Source organism: Natrix helvetica, assembly GCF_964273705.1.
Source record: "Natrix helvetica genome assembly, chromosome: 2".
Taxonomy (NCBI): domain Eukaryota; kingdom Metazoa; phylum Chordata; class Lepidosauria; order Squamata; family Natricidae; genus Natrix; species Natrix helvetica.
Window position 1 is genome coordinate 220,566,362 of NC_138552.1, and position 21,356 is coordinate 220,587,717.

The 21,356-nt window shown below is 37.9% G+C and overlaps 1 protein-coding gene across 1 annotated transcript; it reads right to left on the minus strand.

Annotated features, from left to right (window-relative positions):
• Window positions 1–250: 250 nt before the first annotated feature.
• On the minus strand, window positions 251–19,359 carry GNG4 (G protein subunit gamma 4). Its single transcript, XM_081943690.1, has 3 exons — window positions 18,004–19,359; window positions 6,054–6,162; window positions 251–1,716 (listed from the first exon to the last, which is right to left on the minus strand). Exons 2-3 carry the CDS (start codon window positions 6,150–6,152, stop codon window positions 1,588–1,590), a joined length of 228 nt encoding a protein of 75 aa, XP_081799816.1. The 5' UTR covers window positions 6,153–6,162; window positions 18,004–19,359; the 3' UTR covers window positions 251–1,587.
• Window positions 19,360–21,356: the final 1,997 nt, after the last annotated feature.

Consider the following 21,356-nt stretch of genomic DNA (forward strand, 5'->3'; position numbering starts at 1 on the left):
CATCATAAGTGTAGACTCAGTCCGATTGGTTAAAGGACGGCGCATACCCAATCTGGCTGCTGTCTTTACAATAACAGGAAAATACAGCATATTTACTTGGGATCAGAAACAGATTGAAAAAGAACTATTTCACAGAGTCATTCAGTGAATGCATGGCATCAGTGGAATTTTAACCCCAGGTGAAAAATTGATGCACAAATAGTTTGTATTACTCCAATAGACACATAAATGATTAGAAATATAATCCCAAATGAAAAGTAACTTTTATTAAAATATTCAAGTAAGGAGAATGATTAACAGTACATTTTATCATACAACATATATCAAATGAACTATATAACTGATTTCAGACAAACAAGCTTTTACCAGCATAGACTTAAGATTTTTTTTGAAAGATAAGAGCCAATATAAAGACCATAGAAATCTATGTTACTTAATACATACTCAACTGTACTAGAAATCTGTATTTAGCATACTACAAAGGCTAGAGGTATATAATTTGAAATATTAAGGAACATATCAAGATGACATCCTTTGCTGCAGGCTGCATAGTTTATAATATGAAATGGGAATCTGTACCCAGAGAAACTATAATTAATGTGTTAAATTTTAAGAAATAATTCCTTATTTGAACTGGACTCCACATTGTGCCAGTTTGACTTATGGAATGGTATCAGTATGGTCTTTATTTGGCCTGCAGGTTTTTCATGTGCTGGTACTATTGTTAGAATGATTATTAGTGCTACTGCCTGCTGCAATTAGCATACTGCAATACAAAACAGAAGAGTAACATCTTAATGGTTAAGATAGAACACGTTTTAGATTTTAAAAGTGCTAAATTGAATCCTTGGCATCTCAGGTTGGGCTTAGGTAGGCTCCTGTTCAAAACCTGAAAGTGCTGCCCATCAGTACAGATAATTCCAAGTAAGTTGACCAGTTGTTTGACTTGGTATAAGGCAGCTAATTGGGAAGATTTGATTTAACTTTAATATCCATAATTCAAACATTCATCAAGCACATTCTCTTCTGCAATCCCACTTTTTACATGGAAATAAAATAGATAAGAAATTGATGGTGCGTATTGCTCATCATAGTTTCAGTCCCTCTGAAAGACAGCCTGGGTTGGCACACAACACACCAGGCTAAAAGGCGATTGGCCAATTTGTGACACAGTGTGTTGTGCAAATCTAACCTGTATGGTTGATTTATGATTCACTGTGTGTTCCGTCAGGCAATTTGGTTAATTCATAAGCCATTATTATATAAGCTATGGCTAGTCTACTATGCAAACAAGCCAAAGACAGTTCATGGAATTTAACCAACAAAATCTAATTATCGCATACTTAACAACAAATAGGATTCTTTTATTACAAAACACAAATAAAGGACAATATAAATGTTGAGCACATACCACTGATAGAAAAGTTGACATTAAAAACCTTCACTTAAAATGCATTAATTTAGAATATATTGTGTTCTAGAAAGGTTTACTTTTTGACTGAATTACTATATGGGAGAAGACTTGAGGAAAAGCATGCACCATCAGTAATGTATTTTCACAGATAACATTTTCAACTGCAGGGTGAATCATAGAATAGTACATAAGAGCTTCTTCTCCCGGAAGGGATTTTCAGATGCAGGCACCGGTATAATAAGGGGATCTTCTCCCATATGAGCATCACAATATGCCAATAAATCAGCAGCTGCCTTGGATACCTATGAGCATTTTAAAAAGAAGAAAAAGAACAAAAGAGAAATGGGAGAAGGATTATCTAAGTATTATTATTATTATTGCAATAGTGTTAATAGATTGATCCAAGTAATATTTTCTATGTAGTAGTCCTTTATACCATAGCTGGGGAAATAGATGCCCCAGGCTTGCACATGAGTTTTGAAAGCTTTCTGTGTATCTCCCAGCCTCTCACCAAAATTCTCTGTATTATAATTTTGAATAAGGCAGAAACACAAAAGTATTAGGTATATAAGCAGTGATCATATAATTAAACAATGTAATGTTAAATTATTTTAAAGCTTTTGCTTTGCCAGATCAGTTTTTTTAAGAATGATTTGCACATCATTCATACATCTCAGTATCGTTCAGTATGTTATTTATTAATCTCTCTGAAATTATAGTAAATTCCTAAAAAATAGTACATATATGTGACAGAGCTGCATCATGCAGAAAAGTTATCACAAGTTGTGTTGTCCAAACAGGGCAGATCATAGGTAATGATAAAGGTTCCCCTCGCACATATGTGCTAGTCGTTCCTGACTCTAGGGGGCGGTGCTTATCTCCGTTTCAAAGCCAAAGAGCCAGTGCGGTCCGAAGACATCTCTGGTCATGTGGCCAGCATGACTAAACGCCAAAGGCACACAGAACACTGTGACCTTCCCAAAGAACAAAGTCAGTGCTATAAGGAAGCCATGTGTAATGTTGCAGTAGAGCTGGAGCAGCAAGATGCACCAAAACCAAGCATTTTTAAAGCTCATATGTAGCTCCTTTACATGTTTTATTTTTAGTCTATGATAATGTACCAAATGGTACATTCTGGCATAAGTCCAAATGTTCAGAGAAAAAAGAAAAGCTCAATTAGATTTGTCAGTTATTTTTGTGCTAGCGGATTGTAAAATAGTAACAAAGGAAAACAAAGGAAAATTAGATTAGAAATTTATATAAGGAAACTAAATTTTGAAATATTCACCAAGCAATGTAACTTGGAATCAACAATTTCTGATAAATTGGTTTCCAGATGTCAGAATCCAGACAATGTGACTACATTAAAGCAATAGTTGATTGAATCTCTTTTTGTTTATTATAGATGAATATTATCACAAATTCTACCTCGGAAGGTTGTTACCAGCTATTTATGATTTAAGTCAAAGTTAGCAATCTCTGAAAGAACTAGAGAATGTTATCATTACATTTCAGAGTAAAGAAGGTGATTAAAAACAGCCCAAGTTAGAATATAATCCTGTTAGATACCCTATAATTATAAGATTCAGTGACAAGACAAAATGCTGCAATTACTACAGTCACCTTCCATGAAAAGACAGACATAATTACTGTTCATGCAATGACACCCACTCTGCTTTTGCTTTGTATCTAAAATGAGCACATCCACAAACATCTCACTAATGCCAGTGTTGATTTCACAACACTATTTTAGAAATAATTAACAATTCCATCCTTAAAGGAGAATGAGAAAAGCACAATAGCTGCTGTATGTAATTGTTCACAGTCCTACTTATGTTAAAAATCAGTGTTTCTTGACTGAACGTCAGCAGCATAGTTTTGTTATCCTAAAAGGTATCTGCAAACTTTAGTTATACCATACAAATTTATTCTACCAATATTGTTTCTAACTTTTTTCAATTTCACTGTTTTATTTTAAAAAAGGAATTTTCTTTCAGCAACAATATTTATCTACAATGCATTAGTTTCATCTCGATCATAGCTACTGTTTTTAATTAAGGTTCTAATTTTTTAATATTCATTCGCTATTCTGAATATTCTAAGAGTTTAATTTATCGGTTCTTGGACAATCAGGTCTTTGCATATTAACTTCAAATATACACAAGTCTCTTGTTAATACAAAAAGTGATTAAATGAAGAAGCCTCTCACAGTTTTTTTTTAAAAATTCTGAATTGAGAAACTATTATCACATACTGAGAAACTATTATCACACTTTACAATATTTTAAAATCATTGTAATAGCTTTTAAAAGTTATTAGCTGTTCAAAACAAAGGATGCAATAGTTAAATTAGAGGCATTGTGGTTTACTTATTAGCTTGGTATACATATTATGTAAATAAACTGTATATACTTAGAAATATCAATGTATTTCTCATCTTAGTAATCAAAAACTTATTATCTCTACATGCCCTGGACATACATATGGTTTCCAGATATGTGATTATCCAAGTAGTATATCAAATTGGACCTGTTTAGCTTTAAAAATAAAACTAGGTTAGATAATGTTCAACTTCTGGAAGAAAAGAAATGGTAGCATACAAACAGTATTAAATCCCCAGTCTGTTTTCCTTTCCATAGTTGTTAAATCTAATCTGTCTGCTCTTTGCATAGATGTTCTTTATACGTATATTTTGACTTAATTCACTGAATACAAAGAGCTATGCTTGGCTACTAGCCTAAAATGGATAAATCTAAGTTTTGTGGTTTTTTTATGTCACCAGTAATGGTGTAGAATATTATACAAAGCCAGCCAATGGTGTCTTTTCAGTAAACTATGATTATATAAACCATAGCTATGTACATGGACTTAATTATGAACTCAATTTTATAAGACAGTAGCAGTGTTTACCAATGACATAAAAAGATTGTATGTAACATTATGAAGCAATATAATTGATTGCCCCGATTCTCAACATCGGCTTTTTCAAAATGTCAATTTAAATGTATCATTCAAAATGTTTTGTACATGTGGAAATGAGTCATCTCTGTTTATGCATATGCAGAACTATAGTAATATTTGTGTGGGAATTTTATTTGAGAAAGTAATAAAAATTATTTTACAATGTATGTGTTTCATTTCCAAAGAGAAGTAAATGTGTATAAATTCATTTTACGTATCTCATGAATATAAAAAATCACAATCTAATATATTTAAGCCAAAAATTTGTCATGTGCAGTAGTAATTTCAAACCAGAGAAAAATCTGCTTAGGCAGTGTTTTTTGAGAAAGAGGTCTTTGAGAAACAATTTTAGAACTGCAATTGACAGAGGACACCACAGCGGGTTAGGTGTTCTGGGGAGGGTTTAAACTTCACAGAATTGTCACTGAGCCAACTTGTATCGTTTGCCAGAAAATAAGACAGCGTCTTATTTTCTTTTAACACCCCCCCCCGAAATAAGCACTGGGCCTTATTTTTTGGGAGGTCTTATTATTTTTGAGGTGGAGGAGGAAGCGAGCGTGGTCACCTCATGGCTGCTGCTGTATTGCAATATTTTCAGGGAGGGCTTATTTTAGCGCATGCGCTCAAAAGCCCAATTGGGCTTATTATCCGGGGAGGTCTTATTTTCAGGGAAACAGAGTAACAACATTTAATTAATTTTACAAGCCAAGATGTATTGTGGACAGAAAATTTAAGAAATGTCAATAGCTTTAAAACATTCTAAATACTGCTTTGCTCACTCAAATACTCCATAAAATTGCATTATGTAAGGATGTATCACATCTAACATTCGATAAATCTTCTGACTCCAGTTACAATGGATATAATCTACTTTTTTCCTAAATTAAAATGAGAGTCTTTTCTCAAGAGAGAAAAATGTATCAACAAACTAAGACAGTTACAAAGCTGCTCAGGAAATAATTCAAGGTTAATCTGATCCTTCACATGCAATTAACTTTAAAGCATAAATGCTGTACCCTATAATAGCAATATGCCCTAATTTCAGCATAACCTAAACATATATATTTATGCAACTTGAGTAAATTCCAACATTATCCAAATGGATTTACATTTGAACAGTAGGACTTTTCTCTCTTTAATTCCACAGTGCTAACCTTAGCCTCATTCTATCCTGGGATTACCCCAAAGTTTCTGCGTCAGATTTTGAAAATCCAGCGGGTTCTAGGAGAAAGAGTATCTTCCCCTTTTTTAATGCAATAGACACTGATCCATGAACAGTGAAGGCAATTGTAAACAGTTACAGCTTCCTAATAACAAATATCACAGGATAATATCTGTAGGAGTTACACCGAGAACCAGAGAGTGCCAAGGAAGGAATAACCATTGTGACCACTGCCACCCAGCTCCCTGCCTGAGACATGCAAAACACGTGCCCCTTAAGCTATGAGAAAATTGGTGATGGTGGAAAAGCTACAGATTTAAACTGCGCTGGACAAAAGGAGAAATTGCACTCTCATATTGACAGGTGGCAAACAACTAGTTTCAGCCTAGTACGGATGCCAGTGTGCCATAAAAATTCTTTTCTAGCTACGCTGTGTTGAAAATCTGAGTAGCTTCTGCAGATTTCTAACTAGTGGGTGGTCAGAATTTGTAAATATGATTACAAGTTCAAATTTACCTTTATCCTATCAAGATATGCTTCCATTTTTAACTGCTCCACTGCTTTTCTTGCTTGAGATATACTTGTTGTGCTGTTATTAGGCATTATCTCCTTCATTCTGCTTTTCCTAGATCAATAAAAATGAGAGCATTACAAATTATTTATTTTCAAGATAAACCATTCTAAGAATAGATATATTTTTCTAGCTCCAGTTTTTTCTTGCATACTTCTTTCATTTCACTGATCAATCCTCATTCAATTGCTAGAATGGAATGTTACCTCTACAATCTTGCCCAAGGCTTTTCAATATATTCAGTATCGGGTTACCTAATAATAACCCGTCATATTTAATACATAATTAAGTCATTTATTATAGCAGGACAACTCCCTAAATTGAGAATGAGTAAAGGCTGCATTGGCAGAGCAGAATAGTAAGGGACAGGAAATTCAGGGGTTCAACCCCCCTCCCCCCCGCTATTTATTTGGACAGGAGAGGTTTCTTTATTTTGCTTTGTTTTCTTTAATTGGCCTATTTCTGTGTTTCCTGCTTAAAAATATCAGGAAACTTCATGTCTCAGTGATAAGTAATAATACCACTGATTTTCGTCGATCAGTTTCAGGGCTTCTAGGATTTCAAAAATGCTTAAGGGGGCCACAAGTTACCCATTTCTGCATAATAGCTTTGGAGAGAAAGAAAAAAGAGAGAAAGGCTAATATTGCATTGTTACTCAAAACCTGAATCAGGTTTTACAAATCAGGGAGCTGTGCATTTGCCTGTCAAATGAAATTTCACCTTTAAAAAATTGTTTATTTTAAAGAATTGCAGGCCAGATTTAAGGGTAAGAGTGCCCAAGGTGGCTTCTGTCCTATCAAAATACAAATAAAAATGTAAGACATAAATCACACTACACAAGATTTCATTTATTCTGTTTCATATTTTCAATTCCAAATCCAGTAATGTAATTTTTAGAGCACAAACTAATAATGTTGAGCTAAACAGTTTAACATCCTGTATATGTTTTTTTCTGCTAATTTAGTTTTAGATTCTCAGTACATTTCTTCTTTCATATTAAAACACAGCACGTTTCCTATTCTCCTCTGCTTTATTCTGCTTTATCTTACCTATTTTGTAAACCCAACAACTATAATTTAAAAATTATAGTGTTGGAAGAAATGTCCATCTGGGTTCAGTTCCATGTGGGAAGAAAGACACTGGAAACATGGAGACTGCTTGGAAAGATGGTTTAATGGTGGACAGGACCATATGGTTTGAGGTCCTGGGCAAAAGAAAGCACATGGGTGAGAGAGGGAGAGATTTATACCCTCTGTTGGGCTTTGGATTTGCTTCCTATTCCTGTGGCAAGAAATTTATCCTGATTGGTTGTCAGACTCCCATGGGACCATGCAGGGGTAACTTTGTAGGTTGTCTTGAGTCCCAGGCTGGGTTGAATCTTGCTGGGTCATGTGGTGAGATAGGTAGAGGGCTAATCCCATTATGTCTTGAGGGAGAAGGTCTTTTGTGTTGTAGATAAGATGGCCCAACCTTTCTGGGGCTATTAGCAAAGGTGAGGACTGCTTTCCAAGAGCATGTTTCTCCTTTTCTCATCCAGAGAAATATAATATTCTGTCTTTTTAATATTTCCTAGAATATTTCATTCTTCTAGGAGAGGGGTGGGTGCTAACTTCCTATAATAGCTTATGGCTTAACATATGCCAATTCATCCTATAGCAATTGATTCAATCAGTAATAGTTAAACAGAGAGCCAGTTTGTCCAATGGTTAAGATGGCAGGCTAGAAACTGGGAGACCATGAATTCTAGTCCTGCTTTAGGCATGAAAGAATGTTGGCTGACTTTGGCCAATCATTCTCTCTCAGTCCAACCCATCTCACACAAAACAGAGGACAAAAGGAGTATTAGGTATGTTCACAACTTGGGTTTATAAAATAATAAAGGCAAGTTTTTTTAAAAAAAAACCCTCCCTTTAGACAATATGTGAAGTGCCACTAAAGTAGTACGGAAATACTTATAAATGGTTAAAATGTCTGCTATACAAAATTGATGTATAAAAGGTTGTATCTAGAGCTAATACCATACCAGAAACAAAATCACTACAAAGGGAGAACTGAAAATGAGAATCAGTTGATTTATTTGTACCTTAAAAGAACCAATTTATTTCTGTCATAAAAGAAATCTTATGACCAGATTTTGAAAGAGGTCATCAGTAAAAACTAGGCAATCAGTGAGAAGCAATGGCAACCTGTAATATGAACTTCCCTATAATTTGCCTGTCTATCTCTCTTGCTATTACTGATAGTTAGAACGGTTTGCTTTTGATGTTAAGATATTTTATATATTATTTGTATTGTACTATTCTGATGCAGACTTTATTGCAGCATTACAGTTTCACCTGAGATATACTAATTTGAGGGAGGTGGAAATATTTTTATTACAAATAACAATGAAATAAATAGCAAATCTACCTTAGAATCTCAATTTAAATTCCTGGGCTATTTGATCTGAAAATCAAACAGATGGTTAAAGAAAAACTTGATATGAAAGATGTACTGCTCTCCTTCGTCTTTCTAGTTGTACAGAATATGAGAAGATTAACAGTAAGATAACTGGCTATTGTGCAGGCATATAGCCCAGGGGGGAAGGGAAGTGCTACAAGAGAGCTGAATATTTGTGAGTGACAGGATTAAAAAAAAAAACACAGCAAAATCTCTGCATACTCTCCTACTAAATGAGGTACCAGAGGGTTATTTCAGAGTCAGATAAAAAGCAAATATACTCAACTCTTTTAATTTATTGTGATCAGTTCTGAGAATGTGGCTTCTTAAAAAGATTTGGAAAAAATAAAACCAAAAGTAAACTGGTGCTTTGCTTGCTTCCACTCAATATGAATATGAAATACAAACAGTAAGAAAGTAATGTTTTTCGGAAATTTTGATTTCTCTCTCTATGTTTTTCAAGCAAGACTTCCTTTCCTTTAATAATCTATTTTATTTGATTCATGTTAAAGTTTTGCGAAGAAACTACACTCTTGAGAAAGAATTCTAAAGGCCATAGTTCACATCAGGTTTTTCCCCTTTGAGTGAGATTTCATTTATTTCATTTGTTTGCAACCTATCTAGCTGAAAGGCAACTCTGGGGCAGCGTACAGCATTTATTTTTATATTTGCCCTTCTGGACTCTGAGACCAGCAATTCCTGAAAATTGAGAAATAGAGATATGAAAAAGAATGAAAATGGATATGGTGTGGCTGAGGCAAAGAGAGACCTTGGATTTGAAAGCTGTTAAATCATTTCCCAAACCAATAAAATATTTGGATGAACAAGCCTACTGTGATTAATCAGTTTCTCATAACCACTCTCAAAGAGTAGTTCAAATGTCATTAAAAAACTATTCAAGCACACATAAAATTGTTCTGTGGATTTTTTGTTCCTTTTTGGCTTGTACTCTGTCTTAAAAAGTTTTTGCCTGCTGCAGACAAATTGATGTAATGTACTTGTGATACAGCATGGGTACATACATTTACAGTTATAAATCATGAATCAATACTCTAACATTAACCTCTCTGGTGGGAAGAAAGCGGGGGTTGGTTCAGGCAGGCACTACTGCCGGTTCGCTCATGTGCATGCTGCGAGCGCTGGATGTGCACTGCACATTCATGCACAGTGAAGTAAAAATTGTTCTACGCATGCAGAAGTAAAAAACAAGATGACGGTGCTTACGGTGGCGACCAGACAACTGATTCAGGGGCATGGCAGGCCTAGATCACTGCCGGTTCCAGCGGCCCAGGCTGCCAAACCACTACCGGTTCGCCCAAATCAGGCCAAACCGGTAGGAACCCACCACTGGAAGAAAGCAAAGGACAGCAAAAGAAGCAGACATAATCTCTGTACTTTCACGTTGGGGACGAAATAAGCCATTTTGCAAAAAATATTAACCCACTTTTCCCTGCATATTTTTGCCACTGAGTATTGTAAAAGTGACATATAAAGTGAGAAAAGTGCATGAGCAAATAGCAAAGTTTGGCGCTTGATTCATTTATTTCATAAACAAAGATATCTACTACGTAATGCCCCAGTGAATTGTCCTCCCTCCCCTTAGATGCAGTAACTAATTGTACCACTTTCAACTATATTAATTACAACTACAAGCTTCCTCTCATTGATGGTCAATCTCTCATACAGCTGGGTAGAAATTCTGGCCTATTTCTCCATGGCAATCTGCTTTAGCTCAATAATGTTGAAAGTTAACTAGCATGGATTGCTTATTTCAGACTCTGCCCACTTTCTCTTTACGTTGATGTTTCCAAAACATCAAATATGTTCTTCTGCAGCCATTCTCTTCCAGACTTCTTTATATGTTTGGGGTCAGTATCTTTCTGTATGACCTAATGCTTGAGAAGTGGCATGAGTCACTCTTGGTGAAATGGGAAGCTATATAAATTTGACAGACAGACGAGGGAGGGAGGGAAGGAGGAAGAGAGGGAGAGAGAGAGGGAGGGAGAGAGATTTTCAGACTGTTGAATGCAATGTTTGTTTTCTGCAAAACATAACAATTCCATGTAATTGCAAAATGTTCATATTTGATTCATCTGTCCATAAATCTTCCTTCAGAAATCTGGAAAGCTGTCCAGGTGCCTTTGGTCAATTTGAAACAAACATTAGTATCCTTAGCAGTGGCTTCTACCTTGCTCACCAAACTCCAATAACGCCTTTTTAACCATTTTTTTTCAGATGGGTAAATTGTGTAAGACTGTTTGGTCAAGATAAAAAAAATCCTTCAGATCCCTACATGCTGTCTTGGGTTTCAATTTCTTGCATGCTGTGCTCTTAGAATGGTTTTGAGATCAGGATGGCTGCTGTTTCTAGTGTTCACTGATCTCCAAGCCTTCTCCATTTCAAGACAGTCTCTGACCGTGGATTAATGGAGAAATAGTTTTTCACTGTTTTCACACTAAGCATGTTTAAACATCCAGAACTGATATTGTAAGACTTTCACATTGATGAGGAGCCATGGTTTGCGAGATTTACATAGAATAGGGTTGCTGGCACACATCAGCCTTGATTGTTTAATGAAGCACTCACATACCTGGCCAGCCCTAGTTACATCTGTAATGCACCTGACTGAATTAAGGGGATTTTTCACACTGGCACATCATATGGATGACCTTTGTTTATGAATGAATAAGACAAAAATGAAACTTTATTTTTTTCACTCAGATTCCATATATACAGTATATATTAGTCAGACAACATGAAGCTCTGATTGATAGAAAATTATGCAGAAATTCAGAAAATCTTCACACTTTTTTCACAGAACTGAAATTATTCTCTTGCCTATTTCATACAAACCGAGTCTTCCAATAGTGGCCGCTCTGGGTGTATGCTCTATAGTTATGGGCCAGCTGCCGGCACAGCATACAACCATAGAGCGTACGCCCAGAGTGGCCACTGTTGGAAGACTCGGTTTGGAAGCCACCGAAAAAGCCATGCTGGGATGGCAGCGGCAGCAGAGATGCCCTGGCTCTGCAGGGAGAGCTGGGCCAGGGCATCGTGAGGCTAGGAGGCGCGTGAGCGAGAGCAGAACAGCCACTCGCGCAACCCCCCTCTCCAGCCGTGAAGAGCGCCTTTCACTGGCATTTCGAAGGTGCCAAGCTGCGGAAGCTGGGCAACAGCGAACAGGCGCTCACGCAGCTTGGCGATACCCCTAGGTCAGTGAATGGCGCTGTGCCCAGCTGGAAAGGGGGTTTGCTGGGTGGCTGTTCGTGAGCGTGGTTGCTTCATGGCTGTTGTGTTGCACTGCTGCGACAGCGCAACACAGCCATTCGCCCATGAGGCTGCGTCCAGCTCTTTGGGAGCCCACTTGCAAGAGAGCAGCTGCACAGCAACCCCAAAACAATTAACCCTCCCCTCATAATAAGGCCCAAGCCATATTTTGTGGGTAAAAAGAAAATAAGACCCTGTCTTATTTTCGAGGAAACATGGTAAGTGTCTACACTGCGTTTAATTTCTAAGATGTCTTGCTACTGGATGAAAATTTAAAATTTCAATTTGGTCATGTGTTCAAAACATTTCTCCTTTAGAACCTGCTCACAGAACCATATCTCACTAGTTAAACTAAGGTTATTAAACTAAAGTTGCCTCAGGCAGAATCTACAAAGAAAAATACTACCCGATAGCATTAATCCTATAAATACCAATCAGAATTGAAAACCCTGTAATGCTGTTCTGATTTTTTTTTTTGATTATATCATGATTCTAGGTTTTAATGGGTATAGAAAAGAAAAAAACAATCATTATAATTAGATGCAGGCCCTATAAATGTTAATAACTGTAAAGCTATTTTTATTTTTTTATATATTTTAATTATTGATTATCCAGTATTTAATGTAAATCAAATAAATGAACCACTAATATAGACCAACAGCACCATCTAGAGAAAGAACAGCAACATGCAATGGTTTGTGATCCTTTTTAATTGTACAACTAAATTCTGGCATAATGGGCAGAAATTAGATATATGATTTGCCACAATTCTTCAGTGAAAAGTTAGTACGTGCACTGCATAAGATTAATGTATCAACCCATTTAACATACCAAAAACAAATCTTATTTCATAATATTTAATATGGTCCACAATTGCACAAAGTTTTGCTGTCTACCCTATAATACCAACCTGACCAATCTTTGGGTTACAAAAGATTTCTTGACAAGTCATAGAATCATAAGATAGGATTGGAAGAGACTTTGGTCTTCTAGTTTAATCCCTGGTAAAAATCCTCAAACCATCTCAGGCAAATGACATTCCAACCAGTGTTTGAGTTTCAAATATTTTTACTACTGGCTCAAGCTTGCTCCCGTACGCACTCGCGTGGACGCACAACACTTCTCGTGCAGAAGCTTCTGGGCAGGTGGGTGGGGCCTGCAGCACCCGCTACTGCCGGTCCGGGCGAACCAGGCTGAACTGGGAGCAACCCACCACTGATTCCAACCTTTCCTTGAAAACCTCCAGTGATATGGGGTATTTATAACCCAAGGAGGCAGACTGTTCCATTGCTTGACCGCTCTCATAATCAGGAAATTTCTCATGTTTGATTCTCTGTCTATAAAGCTTCCTCCCATTGTTTTTTGTCCTCCCAGAATCATTGGATGTCAGGCAGCATATACATATAATATATAATCATGTTGTGGTTGGTCATACAGCCAGATGTTTAGATCGGATTTGGCATTTTTATCCACCTATCTTTCCCAAGGATCTAGAATAGGCAGATATTGTTGTTTGATGATGTAAGCTGTTCCAGGTAAAACTGCCTTTTGACATTGACTGATGGTGATTTTGCCAATAGTTTTAGTGCTCCCATTGTTTAGAGTTTGCACCCAAGGTGCTTAGTAGTAGTACTACCGGTATCTGTGTTTTCTTTTGCCACAGTTGTTCTATTTCTATTTGCAGATCTTTGTATTTTGTAATTTTATCCAGTTTGTATTCTGTTGTCACCGTGTACTGCCACATTATTATTATTATTACTATACGATTGTATCACAGCGGCCAGTTGATTCGCCGGATTTGGCATTGATTACTAGTCGGGCCCCACCCAGGGGCCTAGGACGTCGTAACGTATTTTTGTAATATGTGTGTGGATCCAAGCAGTGCGGCCTTTTGCATTTGACTGATGGTGATTTTGTCAATTTTTAACTGTTTTAAATGTAATTCCAGTGGTTTTGGAATAGCACCCAGTGTGCCGATTACCACTGGAATTACCACTGCTGGTTTGTGCCATAATCGTTGGATTTCGATTTTTAAGTCCTGGTATTTCGCGTTTTTTTCATATTCCTTCTCGGCGACCCTGCTATCACCTGGTATTGCGATGTCTATGATTGTAACCTTATTTTTCTCAACCAGTGTGATGTCTGGTGTATTATGCGCCAGTATTTTATCCGTTTGTATGCGAAAATCCCACAAGATCTTGACCATCTGACCCTCGACGATTTTTTCAGGCTTATGTTCCCACCAGTTTGTTGCTGTTTTAATATTATAATTTTTGCACAAATTCCAGTGGATCATTTGTGCCACTGAATTGTGCCGCATTTTATAGTCAGTCTGCGCGATTTTTTTACAGCAGCTGAGTATGTGGTCAACAGTTTCATCAACTTCTTTGCAGAGTCTGCATTTGGCATCATCAGAGGATTTTTCGATTTTGGCCTTAATGGCATTTGTTCGGATAGCTTGTTCTTGCGCAGCCAGGATTAGTGACTCTGTTTCTTTCTTTAATGTACCTGTTGTTAACCATAACCAAGTTTTTTTACTGTCTACTTTATCTTTTATTTTTTCCAGAAATTGACCATGTAATGCTTTGTTCTGCCAACTCTCCATTTTTGATTTTATCACATCTTTTCTGTATTCTTGTTTCGTCTGTTGGGCCTCCAATAGATTTTTGTTCTTTACTTCGACTAATAGATGTTCTTGACTTTCTTTTAAATAATCAGCCAGTGCATGTTTTTCTTCTTCAACTATTTGCTTCACTTGTAATAATCCTCTGCCACCTGATTTTCGGGGCAGGTATAGTCTACCAGTGTCACTGCATGGATGTAAACTGTAGTGCATTGTCATTATTTTCCTGGTTTTTCGGTCCAAAATGTCCAAATCAGCTTGTGTCCAGTTAACTATACCAGCTGTGTATCTTATAACTGGTATTGCCCAGGTATTTATGGCCTTGATTGTATTTCCACCATTTAATTTAGATTTCAAAATTTTCCTAACTCTGTTGGTGTACTCTCTCCTGACAATAGTTTTTACTTCTCCATGTTTGACGTTATCCAACTGCAAAATGCCTAAGTATTTGTAGGCTTCATTTTCGTTGCATTTAATTAGTTGGCCATTGGGCATTTCAATTCCCTCACATGTAGTGATTTTGCCCCTTTTTATGGATACATTATTATTATTATTATTATTATTATTATTATTATTATTATTATTATTATTAACCTTGTATACAACAGTTTGTATTCTGTTGTCACCATATACTGCCACATTATTATTATTATTATTATTATTATTATTATTATTATTATTATTATTATTATTATATTTACTACTACTACTACTACTACTACTACTACTACTACTACTACCTTGGCTCTACGGAGAATAACCCAAAATATGTCTGTTCTTTTAATCGATTTCTATAGGATTTAGCCTCCAAGTCTGTTTTGACCTGCACTTTTCTTCCCTCCCGTGTCTGGATCTCTTTCTCTTTTTACAAAAATAGAAAATTAAAACAGGAATTAAATAGTTCAGCATTCTCCTTTATGTCCATCACCATCTTGCTATCTTCTCTGACCAACAGACTGATCATTTTTCTCTTGTTCCACACATAATTCCAAACCACTTTTTTTGTTTTGTTTTTTTGGCATTCACAGCAAACCTCAGCTCATTCCTTAGTGCCTTAGTCTACTTGTTTCTTTCCTTATAAATTCAGGCTTTTTCCTGAAATTTTCCTTTTCTTACATGCCCCTCTTTTCATTATTTTAAACTTGTCTTTATTGTTGTTATTCTCTGTATTTTTAACTCCAGAATCCTCTATTCCTCTATTCCTTCCTCAGGGCTTGACCATGGAAGTATGGGAAAAAATACTACTTGTGCTCCAACCATTTTTGCTTTCCTGCCTAACCCCCGATAGTCCCTTGATAATTATTCCAGAAAAGGTCTATGATCAATACCGTAGGATTGATTAATCAAGTTAGTGTCTCTCCATCACTCCTGTATATTCACACTTGGGAAACAGCATTATTTCCCTTGATATCAAGTCTGTAGAATGCCGACTCCATTTATCTCAGGATCAGGTCACTCATCATCACCAAATACCTTTGGGACAGTGGTTGGATTTCTTACCTCCATGGAAATTCAAGCTTTTCTTTTCCCTGTCTCTGGAATGCTGAGAGAAAAGTCTTTTCCAGAAGTTAAAAAGTCTGTTTCTGTACCCATAAATACTTGCATCTTTAATCTCTTTCTAACTCACACCTTCCCATCATCTCCATTTATCTCAATGCCCCAAGCAGGGATATCCCAATCAGTCATCTGTCACGCTTATAGTTCCCCAAGCTCTTCACTTTCTATCGTCTGGTTTGTTATTTATTTTTGTTTCAGCCAAAAACATTTTTCAAAAATCTGTACTGCAGAGCAAGGGCTATTCCTATTCCATCCATTGAGTGGCACTTGGGGGGAGGGAGGAGGTGAAAAGTGAAAAAATTATGCAGTAGGTAGAAAGCATCCATTTTCTGAGTCTTCTACTAGCACTTCAACTCCAATCCCAGAAAAGGAGTCAATTAACCTCCACTGACTCTTCAAATAACAGATAATCCCAAAGAACACAGTTGATCAGGGCCACTCACTTTAGTCTAGAACAGATCCAGAAGTGTTTGGGGTAAACAGTTACCTCTCAAAATTATTCAACTAAATCAGAGGGCCAGAGCATGATCTTGTTTTGCTTTGTTTTGCTTGATAAACTTCATCATCCCCCCCAACAATATGGTATTGTAAACAATAAGATATGTTTATTTCCAATTTTTAGTATTAGATTATATGATGAACAATATGTTATTTATATGCTGTGCCCTTGTACAAATGGATTTGTGTGTGGATAGGTACATTTACACACACACATAATATGTGCAGGTTTTTTTTCCTATTCGTTTTGGTGTCTTTGATTGAAGGATTATATGCCCTCAAGTCATTTTCAATTCCTAGTGACCGCATAGATAGATTTCCTCCATGACCGATATCTTTAAACAGCTATTTGGTTTTGTATACTTGTCACTAAATTCTAAACATTCTAAAACATGTCCATAATTTTTTAAGGGATATTTAACTGGATGTTCCTCATCCCTTGCCTGAAAAGAGTTTAAAATCTCTCAATCTTTTTTTTTCTTATCTAATGCTAGCGCCCTGCTTTCATTACTGTAGTACAACTGGAACAGTCTGTCTGTTTTGCACTAAAATCTGTTCTGGCACTCTTTCATCCGAACAATTGAAATTCCTCAATGTTGCCTGTCTATCAGCTCCCAAGTAGAGAAAAAGGAGAAAGGGGGGGGGGGGAAGCAACCTTTCTTAAAATGCTGCTTTGAAGGTTTGAGGCTTGCAACACTATTCTTTCTTTTTCCTTTCAGGACTACCCTAACCTTCTGCACATTACATTCAGTGGCTAATCATACAGTTAAAATATTCATCAGAAACCATCTTACTCTAATAAACAAGAATCCGCTAACAAGGCTCTTCTATCCCCCAAACGCACAAACAACAAACAGTGCCAGTTTGTAATCTCTCCCACTTCCTCAGAATATTTGCCTTCTGCCCACAACCTTCATTCTCTGATGGATGCATTGCTACTATCTCCCTAATATATGTGTTATGGACACACATACCCTCTCTGCCTTCTCAGATTTTCTAAATCAGGTGCCACATGGCCTGGAATACTGTACCCACCAACTCAAGATACTAAATTCAAACACACAACACATATGTAGAGCTTCTGTTCATTAGAAAGAATCATCCATGTCAGTTCTTGCCATACTCTTGATTTTATATGGTCGAAGTCAGATGAAAGGCTTAATTATGTGAGAAGTCTGTCTGTGTAGTACAGAAAGTGGCAAAAATGAAAAGCAGAAAATGAGCTTCTAATGAAATACAGCCTTACTGTACGGTTTCTGGCAACCCCAGTGACAACTTCTTTAAAACAAATTATTTCGACTAAGACCAAGAAGGCAACATGCACGCTTTGAAAATACTTGCGACACACCCCAACTCTACCAGCTGTGAATCTGCCACCGGCCAAAAGTCTCTCCTTCCCCCCCTTCTCAACCAAACCAATGGGTCTGAGACCCACTGCCATCAATCGGAGCGGGGGCTTTCCCTATAAGTTCCCCATCCGCGCCCGCCTTCGCCCCAGTGCGAAGACTTACCTTGCAGCAAGAAATGGAGGCTTTTGGCTGCCAGGGAGATTCGAACAGCGAAGCCACCACACTCACGCCTCGAGTGCAAGCAGCAGGGACGTCTTGAGGTTGCACATGCCCGGGAGAGGGGGGGAGAAAGGGGAGGGGGGCTCTCTGAGGAGAGAGATATCTGAAGATATCGGTTATGCGTTTGGCGTGTGGTTTATTTTGTTTTGGTTTTGAAAAAGAACGCTACCTGTCCGTCACGCCCCCTGGCTAGCGGAGCAGCCGATAGCCGACTCACTCGCTGTGGCTGTGCCTGGTTGAGTCTCTGGAGGCGCGCGTGCGCGTCTCCGCGCTTGCCGCGAGGAGGAATTCCAGCTAGTGACGTCAATCGGGGCGAGGGAAAGCGCGCGTCCTCGGGGCGGCCGTGGACTTCTTTCCTCTACTCTTGGAAGATGTCGGCTATCGGGAGATGAGCGTCATCCATGCCGTCCTCGGCTGCATGAAGAAGGCGCGTATGTGCTTCGTGGCTGGAAACGACGGCAGAGAGGATGGACATAGCCGGAGAGAGGCGCGCGACTACAAGCAAGCGAGAGGAAAAAAGCCGGGAATTCCGAGCCGCAGGGAGCAAAAGGCTTTTTTTCCCTTCAGGTCTCCGGAGAGACCCTGAAAGGAAGGACTCCTCTCCCAGCTCTGGGGGCCGAGTGTTTATCTCTGTTCGTCAGCGGTGCCGCGAAGGCCAGCGACCAAGGACCTTCAGCCGCAGACTTCGGGGCCACATGGGCCGGGAGCTTCCAAGGAGAGCCGCTGGTTAGCCTGGCTGTTGATGACGGTCGGGTAATGGGCTGCGCACGGACACAATGAGACAGCTTTGTAGCTGGAAGGACATGTATGCCTCCATTTTTCGTGATAATAACTGCCGTGTAAAACGAAACATACAAAAAAGAGTTTGTTTCCAAATAAATGCGCTCGGTGTCAGGGGAAGCAGAAACAAGAGAGTTTCAAAGAGTGTAATTTGCTGCGAATTATAATTCACAGCAAAAAATGAACAGGTGTAAAGCTGGAAGGAGGGCGGAGAGAGATGGAGGCAGAAGGGAATGAAGCCTTACAAGAGAGACAATGCAACAGAGCTATACTAAAAAGAAAATAGCTGTCTCCCATGCCAAAGCAATCTCAGCTTTTTAAAGATGCAGAAAGAGCATGACTCCAGTATTTACCCCATTGAGCCTAACTTTATAAATACAGTTCATATGACATACATAAAATGTTTGTTACAGCTTAAAAGACACATTTGATTTGGAGCTGATGTTATTTGTTTTACAAGGAAAAATGGACTAAAAAATTAGTCTAAAGTTTACCAATAGATTATCCTGCAGTAAGCAACAGAATCAAATTTGTTTAAAAGGAAAAAGGTCATCCAATTCCAGTCTATAATTTAAGAAGACAAGTGAGGGGTGAGTAAGAGCCTGTTTCACACTTTGGGTAAGAATCATGTTCGCTGAAGATATACAGATGGTTCCCATATTAAACACAAAAAAAGTGTGAAGGACAAGTGTTCCTCAACACTTCAAAACGCAGGGCATCCTGGTGCATTTTGAGTGTGTGTGTGCATGTGAGAATATCTAGTTTTCACATATCCTACAGAAAGCACTAGTTAAACTATAGCTTTGCAAGAAACCAAATCCAATTCAAAGCATGCTGAACTGAACATTGTGTGGGCAACCTTTCAGTTATTTTCTTGTGAGAAAGACAAATCTAGATAGAATATTAAAATGGAACGTATTCACACTGACAATAATGACACTATTATGGCAATCATCTTCCCTGTTTTAATATGGTTGTGAAAGCCAGACATCAGAAAGCTGAATAAAGAAAAATTAATGCTTTTGCATTGAGATGCAGGCTGACAAAAATGGAGATTATCTTGGGCTACAAGAACAACAAAATGATCTAAGCCTAGATTAGGTAAATACAAATTGATCACTGCAACATTAATTATAAAGCTAAAATTTATCTATTTTGGATATGATAGGCAGATAGTCCTTGAAGAAAGCTTGATAATTGGTGAAATGGAAGCCAATTGAAAAATAGGCTGAAAAAACAAGATGGCTAGACACTGTTACTGATACCGTATGAGTTTACAAAACTTGTTTACAATCCTGGTGAATTGTTGTCTATCAAGTCATGAATAGTCAGAAGTAACAATAGAACCTCCCCTCCCCCTTGTGTATCCTTTTCTGTATAACAGTACAGAATAAAGTTTAGCATGAGGCAATTTAAATAAAATAGCCTTTTAGTTCTAGTTCATTTCAATATCCAATAATAGTACACCCTGTTCTAATAGCCCAGTTTGATTCCACCCATGGTACTTTTATTTGAATACCCTAAGTACCCATATATGTTCAGGCGCCCTGCACTTAGTAAACCAGCCCGCAAGCATTGGTAACACTCTCAGATTCTCTAGTACCTCATCCAAATTTCACAAGCCCAAGATCTTTGCTGTTTTGTATGCCCAGATAGTTTCATTCTCTGTCATGCTCCACAGTGTTCACGGTATTTCTACACAGGCAGCCCCTGAAACTGGAAGTCCAAGACAGGGAAACCCCCTCTAGGCATTTTGTTTTATTACAGGGGTGTCAAACTCGATTTCACTGAGGGCCGCATCAGGGTTGTGTTTGACCTCGGGAGGCCAGGATGGGCATGGCCAGCTCAATGTCACTCATGTCGGGGGTGCCTGTGGTGGCCCGAGCGCTCTACCAGTGAAAACAGGCTCCCGGGCTCCGTTTTCAGCTGCGACAGTCTCCTGCAGCCCTCTGCCAGTGAAAACAGAACTCATGAGGTCCCTCTCGAGCTCCATTTGCACTGGCAGAGTCACCACAAGCCAGTCCTTCGCTGTTTTTAGGACGGCCCTGTGGGCCAGATTCGAGCCCTGGGTTTGAAACCCCTGCTTTGACATAAAGCTACAAACCCAAACAGCCTTCCCATATTGGAAGGAAATCATAGTATAATTTATCATAGTCCTTAAAATTCTTGTGCTTTTTTTTATCTTCAAACACAGAATTTGAGGTGTTGTAGGTCAAGATTCTGAGAAAAGCTTAGTCATTTTTATACCTGCATTCCTAAATAAATTTGCAGATATCATTCATTCTGAAAAAAGAAGACTCCAGTACTATAGGAGCTTTGGAAAGAAACATGATTTTGTAAGAATAAGAAGAGTGAATGCCTGCATGATAGTGTTTGCCATGGCAGGCATTTTAATAAATACTTGTTTTCAAATTTATTTTTGAAATATCTGGTGCCCATCATGTTTTATTCCATTGAAAGCTTCTACAATATAGTACTTATATTTAGAAAACATTTTGTTATTTGGGTTCTGCTAA

Coding starts and splice junctions, on each gene's coding strand:
- GNG4 (XM_081943690.1), bottom strand. CDS start 6,152: ATGAAGGAGATAATGCCTAATAACAGCACAACAAGTATATCTCAAGCA. Junction 1,717..6,053: donor CATATCTTGATAGGATAAAG/GTAAATTTGAAC, acceptor AAATGCTCATAG/GTATCCAAGGCAGCTGCTGA.